Below are 20,301 nucleotides of genomic sequence, written 5' to 3' on the forward strand. Positions count from 1 at the left end.
ACAATTACAGAGTAATAAATGAATTTGTTTTTTCTAAGAGTATCCCTGGTTTGAATAAATATTGAACATTTGTCCTGTTAGATATGATTCGGAACTTATAATATTTGAAAAAGACTGATGAATAGATTACTGTTGGGTTTGCGGTCCCCTGATTCTTGCCTTATGACTGCCAGGATTTGTTTTTTAGACCTCCGAAAGTCCTGAAATGTATGCAAAACATTTGAGGTTATCAGTGAGAGAAGATCTAAGAACAAAAGACAGAAAATGTAAAAATATACATTGTGAAATAAAAGTTTAATTGTTGGTTCCTTTTAATAAAGTAACAGTCATTCAGAGCCCAAGTGGTTTAACTGAACATTTCAGCTAAAAGTTAAAGAAAATTAAGCAAGCACAACAATAATAAACTCACAGCAACAATAGACTGTCATTGATAAGCACTAATACTTCCAGTCTTAACTATTGACTATATACACAAAATAACCTGACAGTTTGCAGTAACATACAGACAAATAAAAAATGTCAATACATTTTTTCATTTGCAAAAAATTTACATTTTTTCCTTGTCAATATACATGTTTTTAGAAAAATAAATGTTAACTTTTATTTATTGTAGGTTTTATATGGGGTTTAAATGAAAACGCTGCAAAATGTTATAATTGTGTTTTTATATCAAAAGCAAAGCTGTACTTTTAGCTAATTTGAAAAAAAAAGGGAATTTGCAACAACGTTCACTAAAATGTCAGGAAACATGACATGAAGAACTCCAGATATGTTGCTTATTTCCTCTTCACAAAAACTGTATCTTGCTTATTTGCTTATATTTTTTATTGTGCTTTGTATCACAGTCCTGAAGCAGCTTAGAAGAGTGAGGTTATGTATCATGGCAGAATGAGACAGTTAGCTGCATCAGTAGTCCAAATATGAGACATGAAGGATTGATGCCAACCACCAAGCCCATTGACCTCCCTGTGAGAAACAGAAAAAACAAAATCAGACCTATTAATATAACACAATAGCCATGCAAAATGGCACCTTATTCAACTGTCATTTCAAAAGAAGGCATGTTGCAGGTAAGTTAACCAAAGAACAACCCTTAACAAGTGTTACAGCTTTTTAAAAAGGCAAAAAATGTGAATGCATAACTCAGGGATATTTATTATCACTTTACAATTAATTTTTCCATTTGATTATGGGCAGCAATTTGAAAAGACATTTTACAATTCAATTAAAATGTTTTTTTGAACTTAATCTTGGAGTTTTTTATTACATTTTTAAATAGAAAGAAATCAGTTACGTTTAAAATTGTCATGTTTTGTGGAACCATAATTCAATGAAAATGCATTTTGCAACTGTCATTTCAATAAGCAATTTGATCATGTACGTATTTAGAAAAATGCAGCTTGCAGTCCAAAGTACCATCTAAAAATGACATTTTAATTCCTTGTCCTTTTTAACTCTATAGTAAAGTAAATTATAATCTATTTCATTTTTATTGATAATTAGTTTTTAGTTAAAATCCTAAAGAAATTTTAAAACACCCTAACCCCCAGCTTAATGCTTTTTTTATTCACAATGCACACCCCTCTCTTTGAAATTTACTTTGGAATTTTAAATTATATGAACACGATGCAGAAAATTACATTTAGAAATCTTTTGAGTGATGACAAAACTGATAAAACAAGTAAAAAAATAAACACACAATGTGCGTGATGTCCTCTCTCGTGCACATTTTACATCCTTTCATTTATAAGGAAATTACTAATTGAAATAAAATGTTCAAATCAGTTTTGTTATCGAAATACTACATAACCATGTCCAATTATCCACAGACCTTTGGTTCTATAGTTACCTCTGAAGTCTACAGGTTTATTCACCCAGGGAGTCAGCACCATGTCAAGAGCTGTCCTCTGCACATCCGACAGAACCGCGATCTGCTGCTGAGTCACTGCTGCCGCCTGCTCATAGGAAAACATGCTGATCTGCTTCTGGTTAAGTGCCACCTTCAGACAAACAAAATAAAGGAACACTAATGTTGAGATTCATTAAAAAGATGGAAATCAGAATGTATATTTTCGAATTATTTGATTTTTTTCATTATGGATTATTGACCAATTTCCACACAATACCATCTTTAAAAATACTCTCGTAATGACAACTTACAGCAAACTTTTGAGGTGAAATCATTGAGATAGCCTTGGGGGTGATTCCTTCAATTTGCTCTTGAACTAAAGCTGACATAGCAATATCAGGGAGACCAGCTGTGAAATAGACAGTTAAAATTGCAATGGGTGTCATGGAAGTCAAATTATTTTCACTGAAGGCTGTGAGCACATAAAAAATGTTAAAATAATATACTTTGAAAATAATGATGAGAAATACATTCAGGGTAATCAGTTCAGATCTTTCAGTGGGGTTTTTTTTCAAAGTACCTGCCAGGACTCCAATCTCCATGAACACATCAGTCCCCCATGAACTCATGAGACCAAAGGCCAGGCTGTGGGAGAGCAGCTCAACAAGAGCCTGCAGCTGCTCCTCTGAGCAGGAGAGACTCAGCTGACCCAGACAGAGCACTGCCTTGCTGCAGCCGGACAAATACACATGTTTGGAGTAGAAGTTAAAGAGGAGATGATTCTTTTGCAGCATCTTGACTGCTCACCTGAACTCTACATTATTGAGTAACTTGATCTCTGTAGTTTTAGCTCCACATATAATGTGTCCCAGTGCCACCAGAGTGCTGGAGTCTAGCTGGTTGGGACTCTGCTTGGTGGAGTTTAACAAAGCAGCGAACAGGGCAGCGAGCTGGGATTACAAAAAGAGAGGAGTTCAGATGAAAGCAGGGATATAAACAATACTAGAATAGTGGACAACTTTGTAAAAAAAAAAAAGCAATTTTTTTCAGTGTAAATTACTCTCTTATGGGCATTTTTGGATGTTCTACTGCTGAAACCCTATTACCAGACATAACATGTGAGATCTTATTTTCAAGATACGTTGTTTTTGTTGGTAAAACGACAGAAGTTTTATTTCACCTTTGAAATACAAAAAAAGTTTTTGTAACCACCGAGGAAAAGAATAGTATAGCTTTTACAAGACATGTGATAGTACTGTCTCATTTTTTTACTTGAACAGATATATATATTTAGATTTTTCTTGGCAATTTAATGAAATTTTAAAAGTTACACAAAATTCACAAGATTTGTTTTGGATAATTTTGTATTTACCTGTTATTATGGCAGTTTTATGTCAATAAGGCTTTTTCCTTTTTGCATTTATCCTTTTAGGCTGAATTTGAATCAGCAGATTCAAAATATTTTTATCATTTTAAGTTATTTTTTTGCTTGGTTCAATTCTTCAACATCTAATTTAGCATACAGCAAAACACCTTAACAGCTTTTTTATTTTATTTTAAAATTTCTATATTTATTAAATAGGTTTCTGTGATGTTTTAGCGACTTAGCATTTACAAGTTCATTTGTGAAGGAAGTTCACTTTTTTGTAATATTAAAATAGGGTTTTCAATTAGTAAATAAAGAACAAAAAAAGTTGTAAAACAAGTAGTAAAAGAAGTAAAGGAGAAGTTCCAGTTAAAGTCTGAGTCAAAGGCTCTTTGGAACTGATGTGTAAAGTTACACTAGGATTGATTACTCATTTAAAAAGAGCCAAGAAACTATCATCAAAATTTAACAACTATGAACAAAGAAGCTACCTGTCTGCTGTTCCAAGATTTGACAGCTCCCATGGCAGCAATGCTTCCTCTCTCGGTCAGTTGGAGAGCATTAAGTTCTTCCGGTGTCATCTCTGTCGCTATTACACCTAACTGAGCAATCACAGACGGGGATAATGATGACACTGGGCCATACATCTTGATCCATTTTAGGGTGATCCAGGGGAAAATAAACAGAAAACAAAACAACATTAGGACCTTTACAGATCAGAAGCGACACAATTGAGAGGAATGCATGGCTGTTACATATTAACCTAACCTTTTTCACCCTCTTGAGCACCTCGCCACGTTGGAAGAATGCCAAATTTGAGTCGCCGCCCATCAACTCCAGACAGTTGGAGAAGGCGGATGATGACATGCTGCTCAGACTGCTGGAGGTCCAGACAGAGGGCGCTGTTGTGTGCAGCATCTCACAGGTGGGAACCAAGGGTGTTGCTGTCAGAGGAGGCATTCACACACAAAAATTAATAACTCAAGAAAAGAGCAACAAATACTTTTTAATCTGCATGCAGTCTGACCAGTTTATGCTGGTTGAGAAAAAACTGGACAATGTTGTGGGCTACAACAATCTCTGCTGAATGAATTCACATTAAGAAGTAACACAAAACCACAAAAAGTACAGTTTGAGTTCAATTAATTTTGATGAGCGAATAGTTGCATTTATGGAAGCAGCCTGCATGTTGCATTTTCTGCAAAACGGTTGTTCTATAGAATGAGCAAAAATTCACTAACAAGACTGACCTTGGGGTTTTGGTAAATAATCTTTTTTAAATCTTTTTCTAAATGTGACATTAGCAGGACACTGTATGAGAGTTCCATGAAGCTTACATGAAAAAGGATTTATTTTGAGGAAGCCCAGGAAGAACTGCAGGACATACTGCTGCTTGTCAAAAATGGCCTTCATGTCATTCTGGTCCGAACAAAGGATCCCCACATCTCCCTGTGCCCACTGTCTCTGGCTCATGAACAGCTTCTCTATTCGCCCCACTGTCATCAGATCCTTCAGGCAACACAAAACAAACCCACGGATATAAGTAAGACTCACAGATAACAAGGGACATCAACAAAACAACACAACGTGAAACCTGAGGCATTTCTTTTTTTTTTTCTTAACCTGTTTTGTTTCTAAACGCAACATTTCATCCAATAATGTTTGATTTGTTTTCAAAGAAAACATTTTTAAAAGAGTTATTGCATTAAACTCACTGGTGAAATGGTCTCCACAACTTTGGTAGGCAAAAAGAAGATAAATCGCCCAGCCTGAGTGAGCGTTGTCCCATTCCACTTCTGGACAGGGCTATCAAAAAAACAAGATCATTTCAATTCAATGAAAAGAAAGAGCTATAAATGCATCTGAAGCTTTTCTAATCTGTTTAAAAACGTTTCAATATTTCTTATATACATAACATACTTGATCAACAGGACCCCAAAAGAGAAATTTATTTGACCTCTTACCATTTTGCTGAATTTTCTCACAACTGAAAGTAACAAAACAGCGAAGCGGTGTGTACACAAGGGTATCTATCTAACATGTATGTAGGCTTTTTTTTTTTAAATCCTTCAGCAGATATAATCTCCACAAGAGTCAGACTGAGTACCTTCAATAATGTTCATGCTGTTTCTGATGTGGCCCAACCTTTCTGAACCAGAAGCATTGGGAGGAGCAAAAGACTCACTCTTACGGTTAGAGTTACTTTACATGGTTTGCTCAACAAATACATCTAAACATACATTAGAAAAGATCCCGCCAAAGAGGAATTACATTAAAGTGGGAGGCAGATGAGTATCTGGCCTATCCAAGTGTTTTTAGGAGTTGAACCATTCAAAAAAAGGAATCTTTGACAAATATTTAGTATTTTTCACCTAGTTTACTATCACAGAAGGACTGTTTGTGATCTTTTAAAATGAAACTGCAACACAACCCCTAATTTTTTATTATTTTATAGTTCAATTAAATCTAAAAATGCAATTTAAGCTATCTGATAAAAAGAAATAGCGGAAAAAAAGCTACAAGCATCCAAAAGAAGAGACAGGATTTCACGTGTGTGACGTCTTTACCCAAAAACAGCAGGTTCTTGCAGGATACGGGCCACAATTTCCATCTTACTGCCACTGTAACAGAGCTCCTGGAGGGAATCCAGATTTTCAATAAAAAAGCTGCGATTGACTTGTATAAAGATTTCATCCACCACAAACGGCGCCATAATTCCAAGAGACCGAAACTCCTTATCTGTGAAGTCCCCTGTGTACATGCCCTGAAGTGGACAAAAAATGACAACAAATAGTATAAATACATAGCAGAAAGTATTTCTGGAAAAAATAATTTATCAAATCAAAGAGCCACCCCTGGCTACACTTGTACCTGTTTTGGTGGCTGTTCATAGTAAAAATACTTACCAGTCTCTGAGCTATTTTGTCCACCAGCAGTTCCTGTTTGGTTTTAGACAACATGAGAAACTGAAGAGGTTCCTGAATAATCATCTCCCTCAAAGTGTCCATCTCATCTATAGAAAACTTCTTAATGGTGCTCACACTAAGGACCAACATCGAACAGGGTTAATTCAGTTACTGTACAAGCAGAAAAGAATGGTTAATGGTCATAATAACCATATTTGGATGTAGCATTATTAGTTTTGTGCATCATTTCTTAATTATCCGGGTAGCAAGAACACATCTGCTGACTCACGGCACAGAGAGAGCTATTTCAACTCCAAGATCCTCAAGCAGTTCAGAGAAGAATTCAAACTGAGAAATCGCCTCAATCAAACACTTTTTCTGTGAAGAAAATGGAAAGCATCAGAAGAGTTATGCAGATTGACTTAACAAAGTCAAACAACTGAACACAGAATGTCCCCTGGACACAGATGACACACAACTTTATCTATCAATACATCTTGGTGAGACTAATAATTGACTTAAGTTGTAAGCCAATTTGCAGGATAAAAAGACATGGACGAACACCTACTTTTGACTTTTTAACTATGACCCTGTATTTTATCCGGGCTGGGGACGGGCAAACTCAGACTTTGCATTGATTGTTTTGGTCCCCGAAACACACACATGTTTGTTTTTGTCAAACAACATGGTCACCTCGAGACATCAGCATGGCCTCAAGGTCACAACCGAGGAACCAGAGAGCCATTTTTGAGCACTGTTTTTCTTACTTCCACATTATAATCCCAGAGTTGTTCTTTCATGTGCAAAATTTTTCCAAAATTGGTTGTATTTTTGTAGAATTACCATGTGCTATAAAAACAGTATTTGCAGTCTTAAACCATAAACTTAGCAACTCCTTTTTAGTCTGTTTAAATTATTCATTAATAACCAAAATTCCTTTGTATTGTCCAAAATATAGCAGCCAGAGTGTAAAAAAAAATCTAAACTGTTGCGTTTATTTTTTGCACATGTAAATATTGTCTTTACTGTATAGGAGTAACATGTTTATGAAGACTCTCATTCTCAAACTGGATGGTATTGTCAACTTAGCCTACATGGTATCGGGTCGTTAAGAGTCCTTTGTTCCTTAGCTGGGGGTTGGGGAACCAGTGACTCTCTCCCCAAGCTGGTCATCTCTTTCAGCTGTTAACGACCCAGGTGGAACTGGTTTGTTTTTTTTAGGTTTCAAAACACTGTCGTAGATGGATGGAAGAATAAACCTGAGACCAGCATTCTTATTAAAAGAATGAGTGCATATATACCAGCTCTTCGACCAGCTAATTCAGAATTGACAAAGCCTCTTGCATAAGAGGTGAAACGTCTTCTAACCTTAAAACCAAGTCCAGATGACATCCCCAAAACTTACTACAATGTATAGGAGTAAAGCACCCAGACCTGCAATCACATCAAAAAGATGAATAAAGCTAAAGGTGAAAAGGTTACCAGTGAGATGTGCAGAAGATTAGGTTGCTGCCTCAGGAAAGCTAAGACCATCCTCACTGCAGAAGGGGATGGATTGACCCGCAAATTATCCTGTAGGATCTTGCAAGTCAAACCTTGACCCAGTGCTCCCAAACTCCTGATAACACAAAGGAAGATGGGTCAATACTTGGAAGGGCTTAACAGAACATCAAGTCATTCTTTTTTTTTTTTAAAGTTCAGTTTTTAAAAGTTTAGCTTACTCTCAGAAAGAACATCAAGAATGAATTATTATGACTGAGCTGACTTTGGGTAATGATAAAATAGTGGTATATTAGTTAGCCCTCGCCTTACAACAAGAAGACCCCAGTTTGAATGCCAGCTGGGACCTCTGTTGTGTGGAGTTTGTTTGTGTTCTCCCTTTGCAGGAGTGGGTTTTTTTCTGGCTTCCTCCCACAGACCAAAAACATGCTTAATAGATTCAATGGTAATTCTAAACTGTCCAACAGGTGTGAATGGGGTTGTGAGTGTTGCCTGAGAGTAGCTGTGTTGGCTCCAGAACCCCTGTGACCCTGAATGACACTAGGTGGGTTTAGAAAATGGATGGCTGGGATTTGATGATCATCTGGCTCTTACACTGGCAAAGGTGTGACAAACGTTGGCAAAGCATCCAACCATTTTCAAAACTTGCTGGAGCCGATCCAGTTACTGTTTGGGCAAAGGTGGGGTACACTCCAGACAGTTTACCAGTCCATCACAGAGACACACTCATAATCATACCAAAGAGACAATTTAAAGTCACCAATTTATTAAACATGTTTTTGGACTTCAGAAGGAAGCCAAAATGCTGAGAGAAAACCCACACATGCACAAGGAGAACATGTGAATTTCACACGGAAAGGACCCAGTCAGTATTTGAACCAGAACCTTCTCTTTGTGAGGTGAGAGTGTTGGCCAGTCCACCACCATGCAGACCCATTGATAAAATAAGTCACTTTTAATTAAAAAGAAAAATTATAAATAAGATATTTATGTACCTCCATTCTGATTTCTGATGTGTGTTTGTGTCTGTTAATATTTTATAAAAAAAAAAAGGGGGGTAATAATATTAACAAGTGTACAATTCTGCCTGGAGAGTGTAATTTAGTAAATATTGTTCAGCTATAAATTGACCAACAGCAGGGATAGGCTCCAGCAACTACTTGAGCCCCAAAGGGATTAAGTGACTTTGGAATATGGATGGATTGGTAACTGGACGTGTGTTCGTGTGCAGGTACATAGTGATTGAGTCATAAAGATTAAAATTTTTAGAAATGGTGTTTAAGAAAAGTTACAATGTACTTACAGAAAACCTTGTTTAACTTGATTTGGATTTGTTCGGAGCAGCGCTGTGAAAATCGCTTGAGCCTGAGGAAGAAAATAGAAAAAAAAAGAAAAGGTCATTACAGTTGCGTGTAGCCTGTGTTTTCTTCCTTCTCAGTTTCCATGATAAGTTGAGGACACAAGGTGATCCGATAGCACAACAGCTTTGTCTGAGTCCTTTCAGAAAGTCCATCACAGAGATGTTTCTGCTTTTCCCTATGATGTTGAATTATTTACCAGCTCATTGAGATGCTATAGTATTCAGTTACATGTTTACAGCTTCCTTAATGTTTGGCTTGTCTTTTAGAGTTCTTTGTTACGTACCGTTATGGTTGGTAAATTGTAATACCTCCAACAATGCATGTGTGTGGTACCTGCTGTGTGTTCCACTTTTTTTTGATTGTGTTGGGGAGTATGTCCAAAAGTGGGGGAGTTCTGCGCAGGACACTAATCAGAGGTGTGCAGCTGAGCAACGGCTCCACGTCGTTCAACCAGTCAACAACCTCTGCAAAACCCTGATTGCAACAAGAAAGAAAGCATGAGAAGAAGGCTGCAGAACACAAGCTAGATTCAGTACCTAATAAAATATACTCAAATATTGATCATTATTTTAATTCTTTTTTCCCCTCCATGTGTCGATATTAAGGGGCTTTGCTGCGTTTACTGTGTGATACCCATAGTTTGGTGGTGATAGCATTTGCTTGCTGTGAACAGAGGCCCAGGGCTTTGGTGCTTTGGCCAAAGGATTTCAGGAATGACAGCAGTTTGTCCGAAGTGAAGCTCATCAAGGTCCCCGTCTTCACTCCCACAGCCAGGGCACCAAGCTCCTGCAGCTGGCCCTGAGTCAGCTGGTGACATGGATGGATGATCAATACTCAAGCCGCAAAATGCACAGAATTTAAAATGTAAAATGATGACATCACTCACAGTGGGAAGTAGCTTTTCCACGATTATGGAGGCCTGGAAATCAGAAAATGTTTTCTTATTTAGAGTATTGTTCATATAAAAGTTAGGATTTTTTAGATTTAAACGAATTCAAGTCTAGCTGATTTTACATCACCATGCTATAAAAGAAAAATTGTCAAATATCTTACATACTGAAGTCCATCATCTACTGTAGATGCTCCAGTAACACATAACAGACTTTAGAGGGGGCATTTACAAACTTGAGATGTTAATTTATCCTCTCATCCCTTTTTTTGTTCTAAAGTAAGCATGCTGTAACATCTGCATGCCTACTTATCACACACAATACGTGTGTGATGTTTAGTTGTCATTTTACTTGGATTTTTTTTACCATTGTGAATCCCTTTGTGATTTTTATCTAAGAAAGGAGCTATAAATTTTACAATTCATAAAATTTATAGCAGTAAAATATTTATTTTACTCTGCCAACTGACCATCAGGTTGTGCAAATATAAAAGAGTGCAAAGTGAGTATCGGTGCAGATGTTGAAATGATAGCTTCACCTGTGCTGCACTGAAGGGGATGGCGCTGAGGGCAGGAAGGGCAGGAAGCAGCTGTGACGCTGTGAGTCGCTGCAGGAAGGCCCCGCCTACCAAAGGGAGGAGGGGTGCAATCTCTGCCAGCCGGGCGGACGTGAGTGAAGATGGGGCCTGCAGCTCTGGGCTGTTTTTTAGGATAATGGAAATCTGGGAATAAGATCCATGTAAAAAAAATAAATAAATAAAAGGAAAAGTTAGTGAATGTGAATGTGAAGTTCAAATGAAAAAAGAGATATTTGCTTGTCTGCACACCATCTGGCTGGGCATGCTGATTCCTTTAAGTGTGCAGTTCATAATGGTGTCCAGGATGACTCGAAAGGCCTCGGTGTTATTGTATGCAAGGAGGTCCGCTGGCTCTGCCATGCATGAGATATTTCCAAGCCTAAAATCAAAGGCCCCCTTTTATAAATCGTGCTTTTTCAAATAAAAAATGTATGATCAAAAACAAAACATCAACTGTTATTGCATGCACAGATAGGCTATAAACATTATCATTCCTAACCTGTTAAAGTCCTGAGCGGTCAGGTTCTTGTAGGTACCAATGACTGTGTTGGCTATGAACTCCTGCCTTATAGGGGTTAAGGTGTTTCTCTTCAGCACATCCAGCCCATCTAACAGCTGCAGTAACACACAGGGACAGATGCAGAAAGCCTCTCCTTGTCTTTGTTTCTAATAACATCTATTAACAATTTATTGTCTTTCGTCAAATTTTTACACGTTTGTTTCAGTCCAAGAACAAAATGAAAGTACAAATACTCTTTATACGACTTTTTGTCAAACAAAAATGTGCATTTCCCAACATGTTAGAAACAATTTCTGCACAGGTGCATTGGTAGCATCATTTTTAATTCATGGGTTTTTGCTTTTATGCAACAAACAAAAAAACCACAAGTGTCCTGTGTGACACGCACTGATGGAAAAAAGAAGAAGGCTATTCTTTTCCATTGACCAGTGTGTGACCATCAGTCTCTGCTGAGCCCTGATGGCTAATCAAATGATGTTCTGCCTTCTTAAGTTTCTCAGACAGGTGTCGGGGCTCTGACGGCTGTTACCTGAGCAGCTGAGAGGTGTTGGAAGCTTGGGAAGGGGAGGTAGGCGATCAAGTTTCCGGAGTCTCGGATGAGTGACTGTTGACCTTTGATGATGTCGGAGGCAGATATACCTTTGCTGTACCACAATCCGAAAGCCTCCCGCTGCTCCAGACTCATGCTGTTCAAGATTCTATTGATGCTCTCTCGCCTAGGGCAGAAAAAAAAAACAGAATGGGATATCCCAAAAAAGCGAAAATATGTCTGTGTGTTTTTTTTAAAATGACAAAGCCAATGGCATGGGGGTCAGATGTTCATAATTTTTTTTAAGAGTGAGATAGGAAGCACAATAAGAATAAAAATGTAAGATGGGTATTTAAATTCGATTTATTTTCAATATTTTTTTTATCTTATTCAAAATATTATGAAACCTACAGATAAATGTTTTATTTACATGTGAACACACACACACACACACAACTAAATATTACAAATTACAAAAAAAATATTCCCAGATTTTTTTAAATTAATTTATTAATTTTGATGGTAAATAATTTTTAAAAGATTGATTTTACAGTTGTAATTTAGTATTACTCATCTTTATTCATTGAGTAAACTTTCTTAACATTGTTACAGAACACCAGATTAATATCTTGTGAATAATTATCATATTGAATTTTAAGGCATTATTAAAATGTGCAAAATCTATGAACTTCTTCTACATCTTTTTCAAAAATAAGAGATGATGTTTTGTAGTGTGAGTCAAAGAACACAGGCTCCATCTGAACTGAAACCTAGTCAGTAAATGTATGTATAATGTATGTCTCCGGCACACATTGCGGTGTAATGCAGTGGTACTTTACACAGCTGCCTGACACCAAAGGTGTGGAAACACAACACCTACAGGTAAAGGATACTTGTTAGCACAGCTGAAATAAATCAGAGCAATACAAGTCAATACAGATCAAAACACAGGGAAATAACTAACTAAATAAATATAAATAAAAGGAAATGTTTCCTGAACCCTTTGCCTCCCCACGTCTGTGTACTCATTACAGCTGGAATATAATAATATATTTAGAATGCACAATTAATATTAAAGGGTGAACCACAATCCATCCATCTTTTAGACGAGCTGAATCCCAATTTAAAGTCATCAAATAACCTTTACAGTATGTTTTTGGACTGTGGGAGGAAGCCAGAGAGCCCGGAGAAACATGCATAAGGAGAACATGCAAACTCCACATGGATATATGAACCAGTTTGAAATAAGAGTGCCAACCACTACACCATTGTGTAGCTGTGGAATAGAAATCCATAATGAAAAGGTACAGGGTAGGAAAACAAAGGTTAAAAAAAAGACGACAGTGAACACTATGAGATCAAATTCTGAAAAGACGGTGCAACAAAAAAGTTTCAACCATCAGTGACGCTCATACTCACACACTGTAGTTGCTCTGAAGAGCAGGTAAAGCTTGGATGTCAGCTGGACTGGCTGCAGCCAAGAGAGGGGCCAACTCTGGGAAGAGTGTCTCGTCTTTTACCAGATGAGTCTGCAGCAACACTGACACCATGGTGGACAGGTATCCATCAGGCAGCTGAAACACCAGGAGAGAACAAGCGACATTCATCAGAAAGCTAAGAGTTGCAGGAAGAAGCTTCTAAGTGTGGTCAGTGAGCAAGCAGGAGTCAGCTGTTTACTCACGTCCAGCATGTTTTTAGCCCCATTATAGTACTGAAGGATCAGTTTCACAGTGCTGATGTTTGCTGCAGCCAGCACTGGCCTCAACCTACTCACAGGTACGAGGAAGTACTCCTATATAGAAAAACAGACAAGCAATAAAATCTAAAACTAAAAAAAATTGGAAAGAAGTTGCAGTTCAACTCTACTTTAAACTTGCACATTTTTATGGTACAAGTTTTAAGCTCACAATAAGAATTATTATGGAATTGAACAATATTTATATATGTTATATCTTTCATCAATGTATTAATTGCATGGTTTGAGAACAGTGTCTAAATAGTAGATATGCGTGCCTTAATTCTTTAATTTGATTGCATTGATCTATTGTAAAAGCAATCCCAGTGGTCTTTTCATTATGATTATGGCCTTTTTAGACAAAATCAAAAAGCTTGTGTCTTTTTCTAGGATATAGTTTCTGCAGAGCAGCAGGAGTTTATAAGAAATTCCCTTCTGAGTTGTGGACAAGACTGTTGGGACAGAGTAAGCCTTCTCCCACACTCTCTACCACCATTTTACAGCTCCTCACACCCTCAATTTATGATTAATGGTACAACAAAAATGGTGAGCAGCATCCAACCGTACAGTTTTGAGTCAGATGCCAGGAAAATGAAGATGTACATGGATCTAGTCGTTTACTAGTGGACGCATCAGAACGGAGCGGAGCAGGGAGTTTATGGCCTGACATTTGTATTTTCTACATCACAAACAATCTCTTTTTCAAACAGTGTTCTTTTATCTGCTCCTGACTCACAAAAATTTGAATAAAGCAATACTTAGAAATGTCAGTGTCCTGCATCATCAGGAAAATACCACAAGAACATAAACACCAATAACAGGACTTTCTTTGGAGTGGGTCTTGAAAATGTTCTTTCTTTCTTTCGGTCAAAAATATTATTTAAACAAACCTTTCAAGAATATGTGTGTCTGACCTTAATGAGAAACATTTCTTCACTGGTAACATCTCTCGTTGTGTGCAGCAAACTGCTGAATAAAGTCTGTAAACAACACACGCACAGACACACACACAAACACACAAAGTTATACTTTGTTTTTTGGCGAGGTGGTTTAACAGATATCATATAAGCCAGCAATCTCTGTCAAATCAGGTGTGAGATCACAGAGATTACACACACAGGAAGAGTCAGGGAACTGATATCAGTGCCAGAAGTGTAACCAGATAAAAACTGTGGGGGGAAAAGCTCAACAGCTCTAAGATTACACTGATTAAAACACCTTTAATGCATTTCCACATCAGCTAAAAGTAAATGATGATAAGCTAACTACTATCAATGAATGATCTAACATGAAGACATTTTCAAATTGGAAAAAAAAAACATCATGACTAACTTTCATCACACACTTCTTGTACAGTAAAAAAACAAAGTATAGTCCCTACCCCAAAGCACTGCAGCAAGACTGTCTTTTTGTCTGGGTCGCTTTCGTTCTTGAAAAAGTTAACTACAGACTGCAGGAGACTGGGCCTTATGGCATCAGTGACGTGCCATGTGGTTCCCAGGGCGTCCTCCAGAGTCAGCATGATCACTATAGTGGTGCTGATAGCTTCATTCAGTATTTTAGTCACAGACGCAGTCATCAGCTCCGTCTTCCTGGACCTCAGAGTCTCCATCAAACACCGGACCATCATCTGCAGAACCCTATTCTGAGTGGTGCACGGCCGACAGTCTGAGATGTAGAAGCTAGGGCAGATCAAGTTAAACTCTTTGATCAGTTCTTGTGCCACGCAGACAGTCTTGTCCGTAGTGGTGCTCTTGTTGGGCGTAGTGGTGTAGTTGGTGAAGGTCTGACACATGTTGTTCACCCACACACTGGAAGGCTCCCAAGACAAAGAAAGGAGGACGGCAGCATTGGAACAGATGGAAGAGACAAAGTTGGCTAAGTCATGCTCCCAGCACTGAGTCAGCAGTGCTGCATTTGGGGGAGAAATGCTCCAGCTGGAGTACTGGCACTGCTCAGTTGCATTGAACGGAGGCCTGCCCGTTCCCTGCCCCACACCTGGAACAGGAGTTCTGGCTGGATTTGAATGGTTGCCGCAGTACTCTAATAACCAAGTGTTATCTTGGTTAGCCAGCAGGTTCTGGAGAACAGTATCATTCTTGCAGACCTTGGATGTGAAATTCTTCGGGTCAATTTCCGAGCAAAGAGCTACATCAGTCATGTCCACAATAACCGGGCGGGTCCACTCGGAGTATGTACACACCTTAAATGAAGACAAAATCAGAACAAAACTTGTTACAAAAGATGGTCCTAACACATTTCTTAGAACAGCTGATAATTGCTGCACCAACAGCTTTGACTTCTTGACATATGAATAACTGCATGTATGATGACATGCTGAAAAGTGATGGAAAATATACATTTTATCATTTTATCTGCCTAAAATCAACTAACCCAGAGTTTTTAGAATGAACAGCTACCAGAAAAAAAACTGTTAATTTGCCAATTTTTTCAAAAGCTTTTAAAAAAAATGCTTAAACTGCATTTAAAAATTAGTCAACGTTTTCATGTTTATTTACTGCATATCATATAGTTCCCTGTCGGGGATTCTTGTTATTAAAGAAGTGGGATGATACTGTCTTTGTCTTTTTTAACTTTTGTCCATTATCTTTAACCACTTTACCCCAAGTAGGGTCACAAGGGTTGCTGGAACTCATCTCAGCTACTTTTGGGCAGAGGACAGGTAGACTTTGGACCAGTAGGGCCACACAGATAGAAAACCACACACAGCCATTCCTAAAAAGTCACCAATAAACGAATACATTTTCCAAAATAATAAATTGCATGTTATAAATTTGTAAGTTGTCATGTTTTAGTAACTTATACAACATAAAATATTGTGAAAACAAATGATATATATAGAAATGTAACGCCGTAAGATGCAAAAGTTTGTTGGCATCTTTGCCCTGAAGCCACATTGTCACGCAAAACTGAACTCATTTCTTTTTGTGTGTGAAAATCCATTTCCATTCTCCAAACCCGATTTTGTCCCTTTTGCGGTCATGGGAATGCCGGAGCCTAACCTGACCACACATGGGCGAAGGCAGGGTACACCCTGGACAGGTCGCCATTCTGTCGCAGGGCCACTATCACACACTCACATTCACACCTAGGGACAATTTAGAGTAACCAATGAAGCCTGTTTTTGGACCGTGGGAGGAAGCCGGAGTCCCCCGTTGAAAAGTAGTAGTAGTGATTATACAAACAACTTTGATTTCTTACTTTTATGCATTTGATGAAACATGCCATCAATGTGTGATAGGTGACTAAAACATGTTCAGAACACCCTTTTTTTTTTAAATATTTAAATATGAGGTTCATTAAGATATTGTTAGTGTTTGTGGGGTGCAGGAATCCGTAATAAGAATGATTATTGTTGTTGGTTATTCTAATAAAATGGGTTACAGCTGCATTCATTCAGGGAAAGCACCCACCTGCGGAGCTAAAGTTATTTCCGACATGTCAGAGCAGGCTGAGGACAACCATGTGTTCTGAGGATCCTGCAGCAGCTTCTCCAGAACGGACCACTGACAGCAGACGTGGTCGTTGAAGGACTGCAGGTCGTGTTGCCAGCAGAGAGCTACGATCGAGTTATCCACCTGCTTTTGTCCCCACATCTGGTAGTCACACCAGTTTGCAAAGTTGAAGGCCGGGCTCGGCTCAGGCATGGAGGGGATGAAAGAGGTACTGCAGTGCATCTCAAGCCAACCATTCTCTTTGTTTTGAAGTAGACTGTTCAGAAAGGTTTTGTTGAGGCAAACCTCCATCGTGAATCCACTTTGATCAAACATGATGCACTTTGACAAAATATCTGTGGTGATTTGATTCAAATCAAGCCATTCTGAGTACTGACATGAGTCCAGTGGTAGTAGGTCCAGGCCAGGTATTGGTGGAGGGGGAGGCAAGTTTGTGCAATTGGACATGAACCTTCCGTTGTCAGGGTTGGACATTATAAGCATCAAGAAGCCGGTGTGCTCACACATCAGTTGGGTCATTCTGGAACTATCGTAGCTCATGCAGAAATTTATCAGCGCGGGGTCTACTGGCTCTGAGGGCTGGTTGAGCCACTGCTCGTAGACACAGAGCTGGCTCACGAGGTACCCAATATCTGCTGAGGAGTTTCCACAGTATCCATACAACCAACTGTTCATCGGGTATGAGAGCAGCTTTTTTATCAGAGTTACATTGTTGCACACCTGTCGCACAAACTCAGCATGATCATTGTCGCTGCACAGAGACACAAGACCACCATCCACTGTGCTGTTCGCCAGCCAGCCGTTGTAGTCGCAGATGAGCTGTCTGAGGCTCGATGCCCCTCTGGCTACTCGCCGAGGAGCAGGAGTGAGGGGGAGAAACTCGTGGAGAGATGTGATGACATTAAAAGGAACCGAGTCTTCAACACTGCAGACAGATGATCGGGTGCTGAATGGAGAAACCAGAGCCTGAAGGAAGTAGCACATGTTCCTCCATGTCAGCTCTACTTGATTGTGACTGAGGTTATTTAGCACCTGACACAAAGTTAAGATGGAAGCAGAAAATCCACCTCCTGCCCCTGACAAAATGTCAGCGCACAGTGTTTCATTAAGACTGGTCAGGTTGTCTTGATCACACATGATCTCATAGTTGATCTCAGTGTAATTTGTCTGATCCGAGGTTGTGCGTTGGAACTGGACACTGGAAGGACCCTGGCATTCCGAGGTGTATGTTGATTGTTCTAAAGGGAAGATGTTCTCCAGGAGGATTTCAATAAATGGACCGCTGAAAGACCAGCTTACATTGTTCTTCATACCCCTACACAAAACAGACATTTTACAAATATTAGCAGTGACATAACATTTGTAGAAACTCAAAGGTAGTCCTACTGATGCAGATCAATAAATATAGTCACCCTTTCCATAAGAATACAGCTAACGTGCTCATACTTTTAATGCATAATGTCGGGGTTCATAACTGCAAAACTGACAGATTTTATTACAAAAATGTTTCAAACTAATAATATTTTAAATTGTAAAGACGTTGTTAAATTGTTAACAGCTCAGAAAAACACACAATACTTTCATCAATCACAAGTAATTGGTTAAATACTCAATTTCTCCAAAGACTTTCAAAGAATTATTCTGTTATAGTTAGAAGTGGAAAAAAAAAACATTCTTAATAATATGCACGCATCATTGAATATGAAAGCATGTATACAAAATCAAATTTAAAGAAAATTAATTAATGAAAAAGTCGTCAACTTTTTGCGTACACTTACTTTTTCATATGTCCATACTGAATTCCTCTTAAAAGGCACAGTGTAAATTTTTACCACCAGCCTTTGAAGTAGTTAACGTTTTAAAATGAAATAACCTCTTTAATAACAAAGTAATGCAATCTGCATTTTGACAAAGTAAGCATTCAAATGATTTCTAAAAACATCTAAACGCCTTTGGGATTACTTAAGGTAGCAGTGCTGGTCAGAAAGCTGTTTCCAAGCCATCAAAATTTTAAAAAAGGACTTTTAAGTGTATTTCAGCACAAACAGCTCTTGAAATTGGATAACATTAAAGTATTAAAGATTTGCGGAAAAACTGTGACTTTTTTAATGTAATAATTCCAAAAAGAAAGCTTTTCATTTTGTCTGTCATTAAAAAAAAACACAACAACAATTGCATGAATGAATAACTTACCACATAATGAGCTGTTTGAGATCTCCTGCAGAATATTAAAAAACAATCTCACAACCTGGAAAAAGTATGCAATGGCACATCTTGCAATGGTTTACAATATCTCAAAAAAAAAAAAAAATAGAGGTTTCTTACCTTGTGAACAGGTCTGTTTTTTATCAAAAGATGGGATTTCAATTCCAAACTGTAAAGCTATCCTGATAAAGTCTAAAGGCGCTTCCACAACTATTGCTATAAACTGTAAGACATATTTGACAGTAGCATCCAGGAGTGCATTCATAATACTCTTCAGTCTCTCTGAGACTGAAAGGCTTGACAGAATTTTAAGAATTATTTGCTGAAAACTACTTAAATCCGGAATTGCTGTCCCTCCAGTGGCGTAGGTCCCAAAAAGGCCTCTTAGTGCTTCATTACTGGTCTCTGAGGTGCAGGTCTGCGATCTCAGAGATGATAAAAAGGACAGCAGTGGGGGCCCAAACTCCAGTGACGCAGTTTTGATTAGCTCTGCTTCCAATCCACAGTCCTGTCTCCCAGACAGAATGCAAACTAACATTTTGGGAAAGTCCTCCATGAATCTCTCTCTCAGTGGTGAATTAAGAGCAGAGAGTTCACTCAGAATATTATCGTATGTACTCAGGTTTACATTTTCCTCTGTGGAAGGGCTGCTGAAGCTGCGTGTGTTTCCACTGGACAACAAGTGAATTTGATCAATAACTTTCTGCATGTCCTCTTGCTGTTTGGTGACTTCATTGAGCGTCTGATACGACTTTCTTTGTATGAGTCTGCTGTCTGAGCCCACCTGATCAACATCACACAGGACCCCTGCAGAAAACAATGATAAAACCCCTTCAAAATAAGATATATTGAAAATTGTCATTTCTTGAACAAAAAAACAGTGACAAAAATAACAATATATAAATATACATAATAAAAAACTACTTTTTTGGATGCCAACTACATATCAAAAGTAAACAAATACTCACCAAACAAGATACACATGTAAAGAGCTGCTGATGACCACATTTTAAGGTTTCAATAAAAACTTCAAATGACTCCAAAAAATATTTTCTGTTAATTATGTGGAGAAAATATGTTTCCTGAAACAAAATAAGCAGTGTGCTCGAGGTCCCATGTTTGCTAGCACTACAAAGAACCAGATCCCTCACATGTAGCCTACAGTCTGCAGATCTGCAACCACACACCTGACCGGACAGCAGCACAGGTACGACACTGCTAACAGCCAAAACCCAGGTGAGAAGTCAGAGCTGTGAACCGCTGAAGGGATTTCAGCAACAGGCATGGCAATCTGTAATGAATTATTAAAACAGTGTGTTGCTTATCTCCTGCCCCTGAAACCTGATTAGTGGCAGGAGCCAGAGGACACTTCTGGAGAAGATGTCTG

General features: G+C 38.3%; 1 protein-coding gene across 1 annotated transcript; it reads right to left on the minus strand.

Annotated features, from left to right (window-relative positions):
• Positions 1 to 275: 275 nt before the first annotated feature.
• On the minus strand, positions 276 to 20,063 carry strc1 (stereocilin 1). The gene is made up of 29 exons (XM_023953425.2): positions 19,883 to 20,063; positions 19,035 to 19,721; positions 18,903 to 18,927; positions 16,668 to 18,024; positions 14,615 to 15,436; positions 14,148 to 14,213; positions 13,180 to 13,290; positions 12,918 to 13,072; positions 11,499 to 11,685; positions 10,949 to 11,064; positions 10,699 to 10,828; positions 10,411 to 10,593; positions 9,869 to 9,901; positions 9,616 to 9,789; positions 9,316 to 9,456; positions 8,925 to 8,986; positions 7,604 to 7,739; positions 6,411 to 6,499; positions 6,122 to 6,257; positions 5,783 to 5,979; positions 4,931 to 5,021; positions 4,553 to 4,724; positions 3,984 to 4,159; positions 3,707 to 3,862; positions 2,657 to 2,799; positions 2,430 to 2,578; positions 2,161 to 2,258; positions 1,850 to 2,000; positions 276 to 966 (listed from the first exon to the last, which is right to left on the minus strand). The coding sequence occupies exons 1-29, from the start codon at positions 19,920 to 19,922 to the stop codon at positions 872 to 874; spliced, it is 6,078 nt and encodes a 2,025-aa protein (XP_023809193.2). The 5' UTR covers positions 19,923 to 20,063; the 3' UTR covers positions 276 to 871.
• Positions 20,064 to 20,301: the final 238 nt, after the last annotated feature.

Source organism: Oryzias latipes, chromosome 3, assembly GCF_053564925.1.
Source record: "Oryzias latipes strain Hd-rR chromosome 3, Olatipes_Hd-rR_3.1".
Taxonomy (NCBI): domain Eukaryota; kingdom Metazoa; phylum Chordata; class Actinopteri; order Beloniformes; family Adrianichthyidae; genus Oryzias; species Oryzias latipes.